Source organism: Vidua macroura, chromosome 1 (assembly GCF_024509145.1).
Source record: "Vidua macroura isolate BioBank_ID:100142 chromosome 1, ASM2450914v1, whole genome shotgun sequence".
NCBI classification, from domain to species: domain Eukaryota; kingdom Metazoa; phylum Chordata; class Aves; order Passeriformes; family Viduidae; genus Vidua; species Vidua macroura.
The window spans coordinates 65,910,320-65,930,207 of NC_071571.1; the positions used below are offsets into that span (position 1 = coordinate 65,910,320).

General features: G+C 41.5%; 1 protein-coding gene across 3 annotated transcripts in view; it reads left to right on the forward strand.

Moving 5' to 3' along the window:
* The window catches only part of GFOD1 (glucose-fructose oxidoreductase domain containing 1), an 83,179-nt gene extending 70,331 nt beyond the window's left edge, over window positions 1-12,848 (forward strand). For 2 of the 3 annotated variants that reach the window (XM_053980192.1, XM_053978558.1), the window contains exon 2: window positions 11,354-12,848. In XM_053980192.1, the coding sequence (XP_053836167.1) occupies window positions 11,410-12,273 (864 nt within the window). In that variant the 5' untranslated portion in view covers window positions 11,354-11,409 and the 3' untranslated portion in view covers window positions 12,274-12,848. The remainder of the gene's footprint in view (window positions 1-11,353) is intronic. The other variant, XM_053979330.1, reaches the window with a different exon arrangement.
* The last annotated feature ends 7,040 nt before the right edge of the window (window positions 12,849-19,888 follow it).

A 19,888-nucleotide genomic window follows, 5' to 3' on the forward strand; every position in this document is an offset into this window, starting at 1 on the left:
CACAGCTTTACGGGCTCTAGTAGGGTTTGCCTAGTGATTATAAATAGATGTTTTCAACTTTTGTAGCTGTGTATGTGAAAGAGAAAATGTGACCACAGGGTGCACACAGGGGCACACAGGGTGTTTGTACACTCACTACTGGATGAAAGGAATGGCACTTCTCACCTCCACCTGTCATGTACTTGTCTGTGTGTGTGTGTGAAAGGGACTCTCCTGCTCCTTGGCACGTGTCTGTGTCTATGTGCTTCCGTACTGAAGTCAAAATTTTGTTTGTGGGCACAGTCTTCAAATGAGCCCAGTTTAGTTAGTGCATCCCAGTCCATAGTGTCGGGATCTGTGATATTTAAATGATCCTGAGATTGTAGAAAGTCTCTGTCTTTCAGCCCCGCTTCCAAAGAAGGAGTTGTAATTAATCTGTGCTGGTTTTCAAGGTTGTTTATTCTTGCTTATCTATAACACGTTCTCTCTGACCTGCAGCAGGTCTGTCTCGCAGGACAGCGTGCGGGGCTCTGCCCCTCAGTGGGATGTTACAAACATTATATACTAGAAAACTATGTGTGCTATATTTACAATAACATGCCAGTATCTATCACCCATGTTGAACAGTGTGTCCCCAGTCTAAACCAATAGAAAAATGCCAACACTATAGTGAAATATGGAGGGCATGAAGAAGAAGAAAAAGGACAAGGCACACCCAATTTCCTCCATCTTGCCCTCTTTGAACCCCTTATCTAGAATCCTAAAATTCTACTTTTGCACCTGTGCCACACTAATTACTACTTATATCAAACACTCAGAGCTTGTAATTCATCCTGTAAGACTGAAAACTCTTTTCCATGGACAGAGATCAGAGACAGTGTATCTCGGGGCTCTGTACAGAGCGGTTCCTGACCCCCTGCCAGGGTCCCAGACCTTCCAGGGCAGCCAGAGGGATGCCCTGGATTCCCACACATAGCTGGGTGCTTTGGTATCTGTAATCAATACAGTATTTGGGAACATGAGTAATGATCTTAGATTTTTTTTTAACCACTCATATCAGAAAATTAGGTCAAGTGCATGCTCCATTCATCCAGCACTGCAGGGGTGACACACATTTTCTTCAGCACAGCAGGAAAAGAAGTAGAAATACCCCAGCTGAAAATATTGCAGAGAGATAAGATTAGGAGAAACATTTGCAGTAGTGTCTGGACTAAGTGGGTAGTGAAGCTGATGCTTCATACAATCATCACATAGAAGGGATCATACTGGAAACTATAGTGCTTCTCCTGCAAAGAGATTGCATGGCTGGATGTTTACTGAAGAAAATCCCGAAATAATTAATAAAATCCTGAAATAATTAATAAAGTGCAGGGGAGTACTGATGCTGCTCTGCATAGCGATGCCATGGGAGATGCAGATAAGGATCTGACACTCCTACTTGTAGGGCCAGTGGGCTTTTTTTTTTTTACTGTCCCTGTCACTTGGCTGGCGAAATGTAATTTTTCAATCTTTATAAAGCTTCATGAATCCTGTACAAATGAGTGCATTAACTACTCACCAGCATTAGTCTGATGTTTATCTTTTGTCAGTTTTTTATTTAGTACCAGATTACAGCTTGCTATTTTTAATGGGGTAGAAAGGGTAGGCAAGAGAAATATAAAGAAAAGTAATTCTAATTAACAGTCATAAATTTCTCTGACTCTGGAAGTGTAAACAATTCAGTGATGGAAAAGCAAGCTGAAAGAAAATTGAACTGCCTGATTTCCTGATCCTCCCAAAGCCTTTATAACAGCTGGGCATTTAGTTGTTGTCAGCCAACACAAAAAGAAACATATTTAAATACAGATAACAGTGCCTCAGGAGAATAGAGATTGATCATAGACTGTGATTGCTCTGTGACTTACGTTCTGAGGAAAAGAAAGGTATTATAATATACTGATGGCATGCATTTTGCTCTAGAAGTTGAATAAAGGAAATTAGAGTAGTTGGATGAAATAAATGACCAAACACAGAGACTTTCACTGAGTTTTTAATTTAGTCTAAAACAATTAAAATCCCCTTGAAATCAGTGAGTGTTTGATTGATTAAGGTCTAAGTAGAATGTCTGGAGGATTTTTTTCTCAGCCTATCTGAATGCTTTTGATTTTTTTTTTCTTGTACGGGAAAGTACTCAGCAGGGATGTGATCATGCTGTTTTGATGGGGATCTGAAGATAAAAAAAAATCAAACAGAAATTTGGGAAAGGCAGCATGGTTTGTCCCACATACTTTTTCCCAAGCATGTATGAGAGCATGGAAAGCATCCAAGTAAGGCTCAGGGAATGTAAGCCTGAGCATGTTTCAGATGCCTGAACAGATAATCTCAAGCTGAGACCCCTGAAGCATTTCCCTGTGGTGTGCACAAGTAGCTGGTTTGTCAAGGTGTATGTGCACCATCTCTAGATTTCCCAGCAGTTAAAGGTTTTTAAGTAGTTAAAAAAATTACTAAGTACTTCATTTATTTCAGGCTCCAGTGCTGTTATTTGCATAAGTGCCTTCATAGAAGAGATGAGAATGACATGCCAGCTGGGCTATAAACAAGGAATCATGCTCTAGCCCGTGTTAGGAAAGGGTTAGAGAATTTTGCTTTGCCTTGCAAAGTGTGCTGGCATACACAGGAATGCAGGTCTTGCTTGCTTGGCTTGCTCTTAAGCACATTGCCCATGGATTGAGTGATGTAGAAACTTTATAGTGCCAAATCAAAGGCCCCAGCTTGCCAAAGTAACAGAGTAAACACTCAGAAATTTGTAAGGACGTACCAGGAAAGTTACCTTCAAGTCAGCACATATGGTCTTTGAAGAAGAGGTTCTATATTGTGAAATCCTAGAATATCTCAAGTTGAAAGGGACCCATAAGGAACACTGAATCCAAATCTCTGCTCCTTGCAAGACTGCCTGAAACTTTCCTATGAAGCAAATGTGAGTCCAGTGTCAAGCATGGAAGAAATGCATCTATTTCAAATGCCATGAACACTGCTACAGCAACATTTATATCTGCTGTAATATATACACAGACATGGCCCCAGTCCATAACCCTAATGACTACCTCCATGCAAATAAAATTAATGTAATATTAGTACATAATGAAAATTGATATCATCATTACAGTCTTCTTTCATTCTGATGAACTGTCCTGGTTCTGCTTAGGTGGCACTTCCTTCTCTGCAGGCATCATTATAATCTTTTTGGAGTCAGCAGGGGTATTTTCCCAGCCTAGGCACCACACCTCAGGAGCTATTTACAAAAGAACCCAGCATAGCTTTTTTTTTTTTTTTTTTTTTTTTAGTTTCTTTTTTTTTTTCAAGATAAAGCAGTTCCTTGTTTTTCTGTTTGTTTGAAGGGGTTTACAGACTGCTAGTCCTGCTGCAATCACTGCTGTGAGCTCCCAGCTCATGGTAACCCTTTTACCTCTTGAGCCTGACTGCAGCTGTGGCACTGCACGTGTGAGCTGCGTGTGTCTCGTTAGCTGAGTGACACCTAAACTGTCCCTGGAGGTGATGCTCATATGCCACCAGCAGCAAGGTGCCCTTGCAGATTTTTGTCTCATCATGCATACAGTCGCTTGAGTGAAGTTTGGTTTAGCCTATGATTACAGGGCTGCTAAGGCAGAGACACTCAAAAACAGCTTTTCTTCCCCAGCGTATTTGAATGTTTAAGTTTTGTTTTCAAATGAGTTGTGTGAAAAATACGTTATATCAGTGAGGATAAACCAGCCTAAAAACTGGAATCAGTGTGATGGACCAGAGCCGTAAATGAACTGAGGCCCTGGCTTTAGGGGTGTACAATTCAGGTATGTGTGTTTTTACTGTAGAGATATTTCTCATCTAATATTTGTGAAGTGCAATTTGTCCCAGTTGACTGTAAAATTTAACAGTGCATATGTTCTTCAAGTTGATAATATTTTGATGCAGAGGAAGAGGTTGTAGGGTTTGTAAAATCTCTGTAAGCCATTGGTTTGCTGGGGCCAAATGAGCTGTTGCTCAGCAGCAGGGCAGTGTATTACTGCCTGTGTGCATTCGCTGTCTGTTCCAGTCGCAAAGGAAAACACGTTCCTTCAGTCACTGTTATTTTCCTTCACACTTACAGCAGACTAGGAATACACACATGGCCTGTTAATACAAATCAGATCGTGAGCTGTGATTCACTATGTTGTAGTAACTTGATGTTTTGCAGCAGATATGCGTATCTGTGATTAACAAAGATTGTCTTGGCCAATGTTAGAGCTGTGACTAAAGCCAATCTTGTTAGGCATTCATCATCCAGATTTATTTCCTTGTCAAAAGTTTTCTTAAATAAGGTTTCTTCGAAGAAACATTGTCAAGCCATCAATTTTCTCTGGCAGATGTACTGATTGAAATAAATGTATTGTTTCATGCCACTCAAGAACTAAATGACAGATCATGCACCATACAGTAAATGTAACTATTGTTTTTATTGTTACTATGATCATTACTGTATCACAAGATCTATGGCAGCAGCATCTCATAAGACCAGAGACACATCTACATATTAAAAAAAATCCTCCTCCCATGTGAAAAAGTTTTCAAATCATCTGAGTGATTGTTTTTTTGAGATGGCCCAGACATCATTCCTCATTGCCCAGAACGGAGCAGCCTTTTATCCAGTTTTCCACTCTTCCTGCGTATCTGTTATTTTGTGAGGGATTCAGAAGCTTTTAGCCACTGTGCAGTATGTGATTCACACATCTCCACGTGTAATTAATCAGAAAATAGTATCAGTCCCATAAATAGCCTGTCCCAGTACTGCATTTCTCTAAGCTAATGTACTGTTGGGCAACAGCTTTATTCATACACATATCATACTTTAACACAGATACCTTTTCTTTATATCCCTCCTTCCTGTCCAGTCTCTGAGTAGAGAAGGGTGCTAATTTTGTCTGAAATCTATTTCTTTCTCCTCCATTGTTTCTTTCTTTTGCAGAAAAGATGTTATCAGGGCTTACGAAAAATTGGACTGAAGGTGATCCTTTTAGGATGAGCCTCCAAACAGTGGGGATGTTGCTGGTACCATTGGGGCTGGCTGTGCAGCTCCTGGAGTGGCAGGAGCACCTCTGGGTTTTTGCAACAGCCGCTTGCAGTGCCTTTCTTTCCACCTTGGGAGTGTTTTTACTTCCAGCTCCCTCTCCTTTCCCTTTCCTCGTTTACTCAGCCACCTTCCTGCTTTTCTCTGCTGGATTTCTGCTGATGCTTGCTCATCTGGAGTGACTCCAGTGGCTGCCTTGGATTCCCTAGGGAGCCCCAAGAGGGAAGGAGGACTATGGACTTCACCTGGGTCCTCCTGATGCCATTTTGCCAGTCCCTGTCCATTGCTCCAACATGCAGATGAGCTTTGTATTAATGAGCACAATATCCTTTCTGTCCTTACAGCAGTTTTGTGTCAACAGAGCCAAATGAAGGCAGCATTTTGCAGAGATGCCTGTTTGGAAGCTGTGCCTGGGGTTAGGGCATTGCCTGCTCCTGACAGACAGGGACCAAGGTAACCTTGTAGTCATCAACTGCAGCTGAGGGAGGAAGGACGCCTTTGCAGAGCTGTAGTAAAGAGAGGGTACTGCTCACCAAATAATACTGCAGTGATTGAAGAGCAGATCAGAGAATTGTGATTTATAGTGCCAGAGGTTTATGGCTCGCTGTGCATGTAGCAGGCTAAACTGGTGGTATCATTGCTTATCTTTGAGCCACCCCAGCTATCAAAACTTAAAATGAGTGGCTGTATGAGCTTCTGGTTTTGAATTCTGTATCTGTGTACAATTTCCAAAGAGATTATCTCAGTTTTATGAGCCTCTCAGATCTGCTAGAAATATCAAATAGTACCAAATGGTTCGCTCTAGCTTCATACAAAAGGGACCATGACTGTATGGTTATCATGAAGACACTTTTGAAACAGAAAAAATAATGTCACCTTCTCTTAGGTCTGTGTGTCTCCTCTGTAGTCAATGGTTTAGCATGGCTACAGCTCAGATCTCTTAAATAGTCTTCACACAGGGAGTGATGAACTTGGAAAGAAAAGAGAACTTCATTATTAGCCTCTGATTTTCTTCAGACTGTTTAAATATTGGAGTGAGTTGATATGATAACTGAGAAAGTTTTTTACAGGTCCTGGCAAAATTAAGCCTCCAAATGTTGTATTTTTTGCAAATTCCAAATAAAGGGATAGAAGGGAATGGTTCAAGTAACCATGAGGATTTCCAAGGTCATTGTTATGTAAAATAGACAGCTCTCCCTACTGATATACAGTTTGTATCAAAGATCAGTTTAGCTGTAGGGAACCACAGGCTGGCTCCAGGTGCCCTACCTAGTTTCTAAGATGTTTTCTGTGCATAGCCCCAGAGTTGACAATGTGTGTACATATGTGCAGAAGAACAAACTGCTGGGTATCAATTATTTAAATGAGAAGTAGTGTATTTTGATTTAGGTAATTTATTTTGACCATGGTTTTTGATAAACTCCCAGGGAAAGGTCTTCCTCTGATTGTGGATAGGATCCAAAGGCAGCAAGAGCAGCTGCAATGGTGAAAATCTGAGAAGAAAAGCTTGTCCATATTTATTTATTGTATGTTTATTAATGATAATGTGGATTGTTACCATTTGGATTATAGTTTTGTATTAGTTTATTTAAAAAAAAAAGTGTTTGAAAAACATACTATAATAAGTTTAAGTCATCCATTTGAAATAACCTGGTAAGCGTGCTCTTATCACCACTCCAGTATTTTCTGAAATCCTCAGACTGTCCTTTGAATGTTGACAGTTCCTCTTTGCTTTTATAAAGATTTTGTTGCTTTTTTTGCTGCTGACAAACTTAGCTCAGTTCACCAAAACCTTATTTTTTATTTCTCTTTCTCTCACTCCCCCATCCTGATAAAGAGCAATAGGTAGCAATTGCTAACTAATGAATCTTTCTGGTGCCAGTGAAGGATTTGATTATATGCCCAGACTCCAAATAGAGACCGTTTTGATTTTCCTGTGAATAGGAGGAAGAGAAAATACTGTATTGGGGCCTCATGTTTTAAGCAGAACAGATAGAGGACTAGTCTTACTTCAGTTCAGAGACAGACGTTTGTTTTTTTAATTAGCTGGAGTTTTTTTATGTGAAAACATTTCTCTCCTTATTTGAAACAATCAAAGCAGATGGGGAAAAAAGCTGACGTTGAAGGTTTCAGAATTGGTGATGCCTGTGCTGATTACAGCCATTCTACCTTCCCTGCACTGTAAGCCCAGGAGTTCTGCTTGTTTTCAGCTGTGCAGCACAGGGATGATACAGGGACAAAGAAATTTGGGCTGCTGGTAGCCAAGGAGCTTGAAAGGAGCTTTATCTGTAAAATGATAAGATGCAAATTCCAGGAACTGCAGAGTCAGTAGTTAAATTCTTACTGTAGCTCCTCACTCTTTTCCTGCACTTACATGGAAAAAAATGTAAATACTACTACCCTGGACTGTATCTACTCGCCTCTCACTTCTGGGCTTATCTCCAATTCACAAGGACTTCCCTTTTTTCAAATGAAGACTGAGGATTGCAAATAAATCACGTGGCTTCCTGACAGAATTAAATACTGTTAGGTGGGTGAAAAGCCATTAGAGCATGGTTATGATTTGACTTTCCAACATAAAGTGCTAGAGAGATCTTCACTTGAATGGTAGCACCAATGACAGCACAGACAATTTTTTTCTAATTGCTCAGCTACTTCATACTACAGAGTTGGTTAGACATCTGCTTCTTCAGAGAAGATCACTGTTCTTCAATAACCTTCTTAAAAAAATGCAGACTGGTACTAAAGTTGTTAAGGTTTGGCTTGGGGGTTGCACTTTACTAGCCTTGGTAGGAGATGTGTTCCCCACCTTCAGCTTTGGACTTGGGCTGGCCAGGACTGAGCCTTCCCCATTGCTGGCACCACTCTCTATCTAGAGCAGAGTCAAGCAGGGAGGCTGGGGTGAAGCCTGCGTGGAGCCCTCAGAAAGACTGACATATATTTAAAATATTTGTCTTCATCATTTTACCTGAGAAGTCAAGAAATCAATGCTCATAAATTGCCTGGTTGAGAACTGTAGCACTGTATATCAGATTTCTTGATGCAGGTAAAAGGGGTGTCTATTCTTTCATAGGATGAGATTTATCCAACTGTGTTGCTTATCAGCATGGGCAGATATATTTCACTTTCTTGCTTAAACAAGCTGGCTGCATTTCCCTGCTTTTATGTAATTAATGAAGTTTTTGCTGTCTGTTGTGGTGCGATTTTCAAAGACATGTGAAACAGCAAAACACGCTGGTAGAATGACAAACAGTAACAATTCATCCTTTCTTAGAGTCTTGTCTAAAAGTGGAGAGGATTAGACCACAGACCCAGACTAGAGGAGAAGGGGGTCAGTTCCCAGAGAAGCCCCCCGCAGCACCTGCAGTCAGAGCATGCCAATGTCTTTCCATGAGACTTAGTGTTGGGAAGGGAGATTTTCCTTGCACACTGCTCTCTGCTCTGCCTGATGCTGCTACAGAGAATGGTTCAAAGGGAAGGTGCCTTTTTTTCCTTCCCCTTTTGAGAAGGGAGCGGAGGGAGGAGAGCAGAAAAATGGTGTTTTGATCTGCCTTTTTCTCATTCTGGTTGCATAAACACACCAGAGTATTTCTCTAAATTAAATTAAGCAAACCTTTCATGTCCTCTCCCTACTTCCAGAAAGCTAATGTGGCTGCTTGCAGATTCGCAGCTATGGAGGAGACAAAGATCTGTAGTGCACACAGACTCAAGTGCTGAGCAGTGTTGTGCTGAAAGAATTGCACAAGCTTTAATAGCATATAAAAGCTTTCTGGGCATCGAGCAAAAAATCTCTTTAAATCCCTGACAGGGATGAGAGAACAGCACGTATTATCAACATATGCACAGAGACAGAAAGTATCTCAGAATGTTTGCATTTTCAATTTTCTGAAATTAGAAAGTTTCAGCCTTTCCAAAAAGATTGAAATGGTAGAAGGAGTAATTTTAAGACTTCAATTTCTCCCTGTCCCCATATAAATATTTAGGGCTCTTCCCTTTCCTCTGCACATGTGCCTGAATTACACTGATCTCAATGGCAATTTTTCTTGAATGTATGGAATGTAAAAACCCATAGGCTTCTCTTTCATATTAATAATCATAATTTCATACTCAGATGTTGACAATCCCAAGTATTCCTTGCCCCACACAGAGAAGGACTGACCCCCATCATGCATTGCATGGAACACTCAGCAAAAAGATTGTCCCCAGGCTGCAGTTCCTCATGAACACAGATCCTTTTACTAGCGAGCACATGTGTAGAGCTGCATAGCTTGAGACACAGTGCCTGGACAGACCTCAGATAAAATGTGGCAGGCATCTGTGAGGCAGAATGATGCAAGCTGAACTGGAGCAGAACGTGATGCTTTTGTGGATCAGTGGTGAGCAGGTCACATAATGAGGTAGTATATATTGGTTCTTTGGGGGGAAAATTGCTATATCAGGAAGGTTTGACTCGAGGGATGTTTTGTCTAAGATTTCCCTTATTTTGATAACTAATTTACCAGACTAAAATCTCTCTGCAAAGAGTCTGTGTAACTCAAGGACTATTACATTAGTGATTTGTATTAAGTGGCATAGCTGGACCTTCCAGTTAGAGGATGTAGGGCAGGTGGATGAATGCTTTTTCCAATATCAAACAGATGCAGCAAAAAATTATTCAGGGGCAGGAAAAGAAGTGCTATTAGTTGACATTATTGAAAATGTCAACTCAGTCACCAATAGCCATCTGTAAAAATGAAAGAGAAAAGTAAGAAGAGAAGACCATGGCCACTGAATATAAGAGTCTTGCCTAATTTAAGAGAAAAATGGGTATGTCTCTACTTACCTGATTAAGGAAAAGGTAAATAGGAGTGAGTTGAAGAAAGATCTTTCCCTTCTTGTCTGTTAACTGGATGTGACTGCTACTTCAGCAATGACAGCCCTCCCTCCCTCCAGTTTCAGCTACTGAAATAGCAGCAGACAAAGACTGGGAATAGGCAGTGTGGATAAGCTGGTTATTGAATGTTTGGACTGTGGCCCCCTTCTTCTTCCAGTCAGGCTGTTAAATATTCATGTAAGTGGGCTCAGATAGATCCTTGCCATCTGTCTATATTTATATGACTTCATCCAAACAGCTTCAAAACATGTGAAATTTTATACTCTTCAAAGAAAAATGGATTTTTTAAACTACCTGAAGAGATCAGGAATGAAAATACAATGTGATTTAGCAAGTAACCACATTTATTCATCTGGACTCCATCAGCAAGGACCCAAATTCAGCTCTTTTAAGTGCCAGGCCCAGCTGTAGCCCAAGACTCTCCAGGCAAAGGTGTTACTTAGTGTCATAGTTTATATCCAAAGTGTTCCATAGCTCACCTAATATTGATCATTAAGCATAAAAAAGTCTGTATGCAACTAAGAAGGAAACTGGAGATTCTGTCACTATATGTGTGTATGGGTACAGAATGAAAATATTTGAGGAGGAGAAATCAGTAATAAGCCCATTATTTAGCCTGCAGTGCATTCAGTTGCACACCTTGATGACCAGATAAAAGGGGACTGTCACGCAACTTCAGTAAACAGTGTGCCATATGGACAATTCCATGAGGGAACAGATTGTCACAGCTACATTTGACCTGTTTTAGAGCAATCCTGACGCTCCTTTGGCACCATGGATGCACTGCTGACATTTCAGCAGAACTGCCTCAAAAACACTTGAGTGCTGTTGTCAGAATAGTGGGGCATTTTATGAGTGAGAAGCAATTTCTTCATTTTAAATTAAGCAGCAAGCCCAGTACTTCTCTCCTCAGAGCCTCTTAAAACAGTCTGAGCAGGAAAGAGGGAGAGACAAGAGTACTGAAAAGCCAGGCTTTTCAGTGTACCTGTGTTAAGTTACTGAATACATGAACTTGTGTCATTCATAGCCTTCAGGGATTTGAATCTGAACCTCAGATTCAGCTCACAGAAGCCTCTGCATGGGCAGGTTGTCACAGAAGAGATGTCTGTGAGATGGCTGAGGTGGGTGATTGGTTTCATATCTGCTCCCAGAAGGGAGCTTACTTTTTTCTGTTCAGGCTCTCACCTTTGAGCTCTTTTTAGACAGGAGTGCTTTTTGAAAGTAAAGAGGAGCACATTTTCACTGTGGCGCTTAAGAAATTCTTACATGTATTTTGGAAGCATTGCCAGAAGACATTTCAATATGGTGTTATTCTTTTAAGGTCTTTCTCCTTGGCTTGGTCTTTAAGAATAGCCTTGAGGCTTTCAGCTTACTCCATTGATAAAATTTTATTGATGATTTTTTTTTTTTCACTGTTTCAGGCATTGGGAAAAATGTCATCTGTGACCGAACGGCAACTCCCCTGGATGCCTTTAGGATGATGACTGCGGCTCATTATTACCCAAAGCTCATGAGCATCATGGGGAACGTTTTGCGCTTCCTGCCTGCTTTTGTGAAGATGAAGCAGCTGATCCAGGAGGGTTATGTGGGGGAGCTGCTGGTGTGTGAGGTGCAGGTCCACAGTGGGAGCCTGCTGGGCAAGAAGTACAACTGGAGCTGTGATGACCTGATGGGAGGCGGGGGCTTGCACTCGGTCGGCACCTACATCATCGACCTGCTGACCTTCCTCACCAGCCAGAAGGCTGTGAAGGTGCACGGGTTGCTCAAGACCTTTGTGAAGCAGACGGACCACATCAAGGGCATCCGGCAGATCACCAGTGATGACTTCTGTACGTTTCAGATGGTCCTGGAAGGGGGCGTGTGCTGCACGGTGACACTCAACTTCAACATCCCGGGGGAGTTCAAACAGGACATCATTGTGGTGGGCTCAGCGGGACGGCTCATTGTGATAGGCACTGATCTCTACGGACAGAGCAACAGCTCTCCTCAGCGGGAGCTCCTGCTGAAGGACTCCACGCCAGTCAGCAACTCCTTGCTTCCGGAGAAAGCCTTCAGTGACATCCCATCCCCCTACCTGCGGGGCACCATTAAGATGGTCCAGGCTGTCCGGCAGGCCTTTGAGGACCAGGACGACAGGAGGACCTGGGACGGGAGGCCCCTTACGATGGCTGCCACTTTTGACGACTGTCTGTATGCCCTGTGTGTGGTGGACACCATTAAAAAGTCAAACCAGCTGGGGGAGTGGCAGAACATTTCAATCATGACTGAGGAGCCAGAACTGAGCCCGGCGTACTTGATCAGCGAAGCCATGCGGAAGAGCAGGATGTCTCTGTACTGCTAGCTCCTCTGAGCTACTAGGAATGAATAGGAAACAGACAGCTCTTGAAGGAGATGGTAATTCAGCCCCTGTGAAGGGCCTGGGTGTCATAGCTGAGGATTACAGGAGAAGGAAATACAGTGTCTGGATCAATTAAATCTGTTGGCAGCTAAATGCCAAACTGATGTGATCCTTCGAAATGCCCAAAACAGACAGGAGATGTAAGAGCTGATAAACTTAACTGTTTTAATAACAGTATTAGCTAGCTGATTGCAAAGATATATCATGGACTCATGCCCTGCTTGCAGGTGCTTTAGATTTTCCAATTGTGTTTACTGTGAAAGGTTGGGAAGATCCTTTTAGATTTTCCTTGCCTACCAGAGGGCTGTGAAGGTACTGTCATGTCATTAAATTTTCTGTAGTGTCTGATATGAATGGTTCCCACCATGACAGTTGACACCACCATGCTGTATTACTACACCTCCAACCAACACACAGAATAACAGGACTTGATGTGAAAGTGTTGCAGGATTCAGAAAACCTTTGCAGCTCACTTTTCATACAGCCTGTTAGGAGCTTCTCTGTGTTGGTTTAGTAGTTGTTTTTTTGGTTTTTTTTTTTTTTTTTTTTTTTTGTTTTTGTTTTTTGTTTTTGTTTTGTTTTGTTTTGTTTGGTTTTGGGGTTTTTGCTTTTTTTTTTTTTTTTTTTTTAAAGCACAATTAAATAGGAAAATGTGTGGCTCTTAAAACAAAGCAGTCCTCAACCACAGTGCATATGCCCAGGTATTTGGGGAGGGAGGGTCTTCTGTGAGCTTCTGGTAAGTGTCAGTGTTATGGGTTTTCCAATTAAAATGGGTGGTGGAAAACCTTCATGGATGGCAGGTGGCACAACACAGTAATGATAATGGGGTTTATTATACAGCCGAACTCACGCTAGTCTTACAAAGATTTGCACAAAATTTCCTGTGTTTGGGACTGACTTTTGAGTGAATTCATTGTGCATTTTGGTTTTAGGTGGGAAACAGTAGGAATATATCCCAAAACCATATAATGTTTAGATGAGCAGTGTTCTTTTAAACCACTGTGAACTCACACTTGAGAGATGCACACCAACAAGTAATTTCACATCCCTCAACCCAGAAATGCTCACCTCCACCAAGTGGTGAGTGTGAGTGAAAAACAAAAGGGATGAAAAAAATTCTCATCTATTTACAAGGAAAAAAAAATTTACATAGGACCCCCAGCTTTCTCACCTCCTTAAAGTGGCCAGCTACTGGTACTGTATTGATTAATCCCTGTCACCAGTGCAGGGGTGGACAAACTCTTTTGCTGTGTTTGTCCTGTTCTTCTTTTTAATATTTTAGATTGCAGTCTTGAAATAATTATTCTTTTGAGAATATCTTCTTGAAAGAATATAGTGAAAGGCACATGATTTATCCCCGTAAACAGGGATACTGTTTTTCTGTGTAAAGCTGCTCCAGTGCTGATGTGTTTACAGTGCTAGGTCTTCAGATAGTAAAAAAGTAGAAGACAAGCATATAGCACTAAATCATATTAAACTTGAGAAAACCTTTTCAGGGTTTTTTGTTAATTTTGACTAGGGGAAGTAAGAGAACATTGGGATGAGCAGTAAATCTAAAGAGAAAATACGCTTTTGAACAGGAGGGCAACAATAGTGTTGTTCATCTTATCTGGCTTTAGTCAGCTCAGAGATGGATGTCTTGTTCTGATCAGCAAGAACACTGAACACTGCAGTCAATACAGAGAGAGCTCTCCAAAGGCTGACTCAGTTCACTCTAGGATTAATACAGAAAGAGGTGCCCACTGGAAATACCTGTCTTCCTCCTTTGCAGAGAATTTTGGCTTCTAAATTTTGATGTGGCTGAAGTTAGGAAACTTGACTTCCAGCCCAAAATTATTCATGTGTACTTAATATTTCAAGAGCATATATATGACCTTTCGTTAAATAGTCCCCAAAGTGTAGTAGTGTGACTGATGAAGGAATAATGTAATACTGCAAAACTGCACCCTAGGGGAGAATTGTTTCTATCCATGTTGTTCTGCCAGGTCCAGCAACTCTCTCTGGGGCTGTTTCTGCTAAAACCTAGGGCTTCATCATTCCTTCTTGGAAGCAGCCCTCTGAGAATTCCAGAGGTAGTATCTGTGCCAGTAGGAATCTCCCATTGCAACTGTCATGGTATATACCCTACTATCCAATTCCTGCCCTGAAAAGTAAGTAACACAGAAGAAAGGATTTGATCAAGAAATCACTTGTCTCCTGAAAAATAGAATTACCTCCAAGGGGATCAAGAGAGTTTTCATACAAAGAAGCAAAACCCATTTATTGAAAAGAGTGGCTAGTTCAAGTCATGAATGCAAGCCTGGTGGATAATTAACCATGTTAACTGTAGTTAAACATCATCCAAAAGTGGAACCAAACGTGGACCAAAATGTTGGTGAATCTTGCTTTTCATTGGCTTGGTGACTGTTCTGGAGTTGCTGTTCATGTCTTTGCCTTTCTTTATGGTTCACAAATGTTGGCCATGTTTCCTCTCTTTGTTTTCTTCTTTTCCCTGTCTTTCTGGGTTTTGTGATGCCAGTTAGAATCCCTTCCCCTGCCCCTGCAGTGAACAGGCGAGACACAGTGAGTAAGGGTAGTACTACTGAGCTCAAACTTTCTGCCCCAGACACAAAGGTTTAGGTGACAGGCATCATCCATCCTCTGAGCAGACCTACTGATGCAGCAGAAAGAAAATCCAATGCTTTGGTTACACAGATATCTGATGCTGCTCTTTGTACTGGCTTGCAAATGGGTCAAATCTTGTACAGCTTCCTGTGCTGGCCCAGAGAGAGCAGGGAGACGGTGGGACCTCCTCTTCTAATGGTAACAGAGATGCTACTTTTATGTTGCCTAACTGGGATGGCAGCAGGAGCTGCATGCATTCAGGATTGTATGGCAGTTTTTCCATTCTCTAGGAGGTGAAGGTGCTGCAGTGTCAAGTGTAAACATACTAAACTTCTACCTGGCTTGAAGGAGGAAAGAATGGGTGTATTTATTGAATGTGGATTGTTATTCTGACCAATAGTTTCTTTATAGTCTGGGATTTTTTTTGGCAGCATCCAGCCCTCTGCTCCTTTGGTACAGTTGAAAGTACATTAAATTTGCCCTAAGTAGCCTCTGGAGTTCAAGTTTGGTTTAGGAATTTGGGCAGCAGATAGCAGAGATGGACTTGATTGAACTCAGAAGCGGTACCATCCCAGGAAATGTGTATTTGGAATTGCACTTTTAATGCTGTGCCACAAGGTTTGAGATGAATGCTGCTAAATTGATGCAGGCCTAGGAGCCAAACTGCAGCTACTGCTGGAGTTTACAGTAGCCCCAAATGAACTTGTTCATACACTAGATAAGAAATATCATTTCTCTTTCCCAGGGCTGCTGTTGGAAAGGCTTCCCTTCTTGCCATCAACCCGTGCACATAGGATACTAATCGTTACGGTCTGTTGCCAAAGAGAAAGAGCCAAAGGCTGAGCTTTGCTGCTCTGCAGGGTTCTGTTCCAGTGCTGGGACAGTCAGCAGGGAGAGGGTGTCTTATTTCCCATTGGAATTGCATTGGGATTCACACCAGGGGTAGGGCAACCCTGTGCTGTGTGACAGCAGGGCACAATTGAACTCCTTAAATGCACCCAAAGGGAGGGTGGTGATTGCAGCAGGGAGCAGCAGGAAGGTGTCTGCAGGCTGGTACCTCTGTGCCTGCCCTGCAGGGGGAATATGAGGGCTGCACTTCCTGAGGGTGAGAGCAGCAGCCTTGGTCCACCTCTGTGTATGGGAGCCCAAGAAGGGACCCTGCCCTTGGGGAAGCAGAATCTGTCCCATACTCCTGCTGGATATGCACATCCTCAGTGCTGATCTCTCAGTGGAGTCCTACATGGAAGCATAAGAACTCTGTAAGAGCTTGGGGTTTCCTACATCTAGTATCACATATGTGTTAAATCTCTAGTACTTCAGCTGTGTAGTTAGAAAATACCAAGTAGAGACAATGGGACCTTACCCATGTAGCCAGCATGGCAGAGAATCGGGCCACGCCTTGATGAGTTTTGGCTCAGGATGGGCTCCTCTGGAGCTCATCCTTTGCATTGGCTGGAAGCACAAGAAATCCCTGCCCAGCCAGCATCGGGCAATCAGAGGCACTATCCACTTTGTACTAAGTGTTCCTTTCTTCTCCGTAACTTTCAAAAAAGTTGGACTGTACAAGTTAACAGCTGTCCTGGAAGTTCAGCCATTCAAAAAAAGGAGGCTTTTCTGCTGCATGTGGTCACAGCACAAGGACAATTCAATTTCTTGTTTAGTTTTATGTCCATACAAATGTGAAATAGACCCAGACAACTTAAAATGACTTTCTGATCTACCAAGAAAAGGCATATTTTATTTACTGGGTAAAGGTAAACATAGTATCTTGATATTGTTTTTGCAGCGATTCAGAAATTAGTGATGACAGAACTTCTTGTTGCTGGGAATTTTTGTATTTGAGTTTTATTTATGTCCTTCAGCATAAAGTATCACTCATTATGAAGTCTATTCACTGCTAAGCTCTGTATTTACAAGTCAGAGTTCTGGTTTTGTGCAGATACTCCACACTGGTTTGGTGTTCCAGTGGCCCAGTGATGTACTCTTAGTATGTATGAAACTCAGCACTGGACTTTCGACCTCTGGGTATCTGGAGCTAGTTGTGAAATGGCAGGATTATTCAGGACAGCAGTTTTTGTTGTTGTTGAGGTTGTTACTTGTGGGGAGCAAACTTTGTAAATTTTAGAGATGAAGTGTGACTGAATAATATTTGGCAGTCTTATCTGCTTTAAAATTTCCTCTTTCTTGAGCTGCTGGGTGAAGTCTGTCCAATAAAAATAATTTCCCCTTAACTGCCTACTTCCATTTGCTCATGAAAAGAAGAAATTTTTAAGTAAATGGGACTACACATAATGCTGCATTCATGAACTGATGTCAAAACCTCATGACTTAATGAGTGTATGAAGCCACAGTCCAAACAAGTAATGTCTTTTTTGAAACTGCCAGATCGAGGCCTTGGGGTTGGGGAAAGAAGGGTATCAGCGCAGGTCAGACTTAAATAGCTTTTATTCAGCATTTGAATAAAATGAATAAACAGAATGGCCATGGTCAATCCAAAACATGTTTGTATAAGGGTATTTATTTGCATTTATTTTATTTTGGGATTGAGTTCCATTTTTAAAGAATGCTGTTTTGAAATGAAAGGTTTTAAAAATATTTTATTATGTTTTGGCATGTGTGAAATTAATTGTTTGGGGATGGGTGTGGTTTTTTTAATCCATACTTTAAAAATCTCATCTATTTGGTTTAAGGACATTCAGTGAATTCAACTGCCCTTGGGCAGGTTCAGCTCTGAACCGGGACCCTCACAGTATCTTACAGTGACCCCATTTTTAACATCTGAATTTGGCCTTCTGAGTTTCCTTTGTGTCTTCTTGTGGCAGTGGGAAAACTGATTCATTCCATGGAGCTGGCAACAGATCATCAAGACACTTTTTGCAGCAATGCCAGACATTGTCTTTAAAAGCACTTAACTCTATTGACTTGTTTACCTTGGTTATTTATGACCTTCCAGCCATATGCTGTCCATTATTTGTTTTCCTTTTTTTATATCAGCCATTGGACTCACTTCCCTGCACTCTTTGTTTCTCATTCCATTGCAAACCTGGAGGCGAGCCTTCGTTTCCCACTGAGCTCCTGCTCAGTCTGTGTTACACATGGCATACAGGGAGGCTAACTACAACTTGAAGTGACTTGTAACACAAGTCCATTACAGGATAGGTGAACACCACAACTGCTCGAGTACGGGGCATTCCAAGTGCCCAGCCAGGGCAGGAATCAAAGCTCCCTGCTGTGCTGTGCTTCACGAGCACCATTCACTGTTTCTCTCCCACTGGTTTGCTTTTATTTGATTTTGAAAATGAGAAAATGTTCAGTTTGTTGCTGTGTCAATATTTAGTATATATTTATTGTTTTTCAGACATACATACATATATATAAATGCTATATATATATATATAATGCCAACGCATGGACATATGTACAGTAGATATTTTAAAGAGCTATTTATCAAGAAAAGTAAGTGTTATAAGTAAACAGAGTTTATATTTTATATATTATGTAGATAGCAAAAAAAGAAAGTGGTTAAATTATACTAGGACTTTTGGGGGTGGGGTTGGAGAAATGGGCAAGGACTGGTTCTAGCATTTTAAACAGCCAAACTACTTTGTACGGAAGCTGCCTGCTGTGCCTCTCGGCTGCAACATCTGTTTGTTTCTTCTTTTAGAAGATGATGTGCATTGTTACTTTTACATTGCTTGGGGAATGTAGTTAGTTTATTCTCAGCCAACTGGTATGTGCTACTTAAAACATGGTTTCCTGCTGTTTTGCATATTTGCATTGATGGAATAAAAGGATCTTAACTGGCAAATAAAGACATAAAAGGTTGTGATCCCAGCTGTCTGTGGTCTTTCCCCACACTTGTATTTTGGGGGGCATGTGTGTGTTTTATAACCATCACCTCAGCCTGGTTTCTGGCTTGCCTGTTAAGTTCAATATCCGAGTAAAATACATGGGCTTTGTGCTTGGAGGTGGGGATTTTGATGGAGGGAGAGGAAGAATGAAGTTTAATAATTATTTAACACTCATATTGAAGATGTTACATATGGCAAAGACTGAACTAGTGCCTCTTGGGGGGATGTGTCTCAAGGGGACAGCTGCTTTTGTTGCCAAAGGATGCAAGTAAGTCCAATGACACAGCAAAACTGGGACATCCCTGCCCCCCCTGCCACCTGGAGGTCCTTTCTCCTGAATTTTCTCTTTCTTCTGGATCCTTTCACTCCTTCTTTTTCCAGCACAGCCTGGAGATCCTCTTCCTACCTGACCATTGGTATTGTGGAATGTTTTTGTCTTACCAGTCCCCAGCTCCCTCCAGTGACTTCCCCATGCTTACCTCCATCCTTGCTCCCATCTGCCAGGAGCTGTGTGCTTATCTGGTGCTCCTTTTCTCCCCTGTATGTGGAAGTATCTGAAGTCTTGTAAGGATCTTCTTATTCCAGGCCCTCTGTTGATGAATAAAACCTCACTTGGGTATGAAGGAGAAGAAATTCTGGGATCTGAGGGAAGATTTACTGCCTTTGTGATTGATGTGTAAAAAGGATAGAGCATTTCCTGCATTGCCTTTTAGGGCAGAGCACACAGAAAGATGCTGGATTCTGCTTGTGTCAGTGCACACTCCATTCCCAAGCACTATGAAAGTATGTAAATCTGAAGTACATGTCTGTGAAGAGATGGGAAATCATCATCACTTGCTATGCACACTACCCTCAGATCACATAGTCTTGTAAACTGTATATTTTTCATATATATAAAAATTTACAGAGTTGGTATATTTTATATAAAATTTACAGTGTGGTGTCATCACAGATATGTAACATGTTAGCAACTTCTATTACTACCACTGCAATTATCATACTGTATATTTATATGCATATAAAATATTCTTTTTCAGTCTTAGTACACATTATTTTCTTAGTCTGAAGAGAAGAAAAGCACAAGACAAGGAAGCATCAGTGTC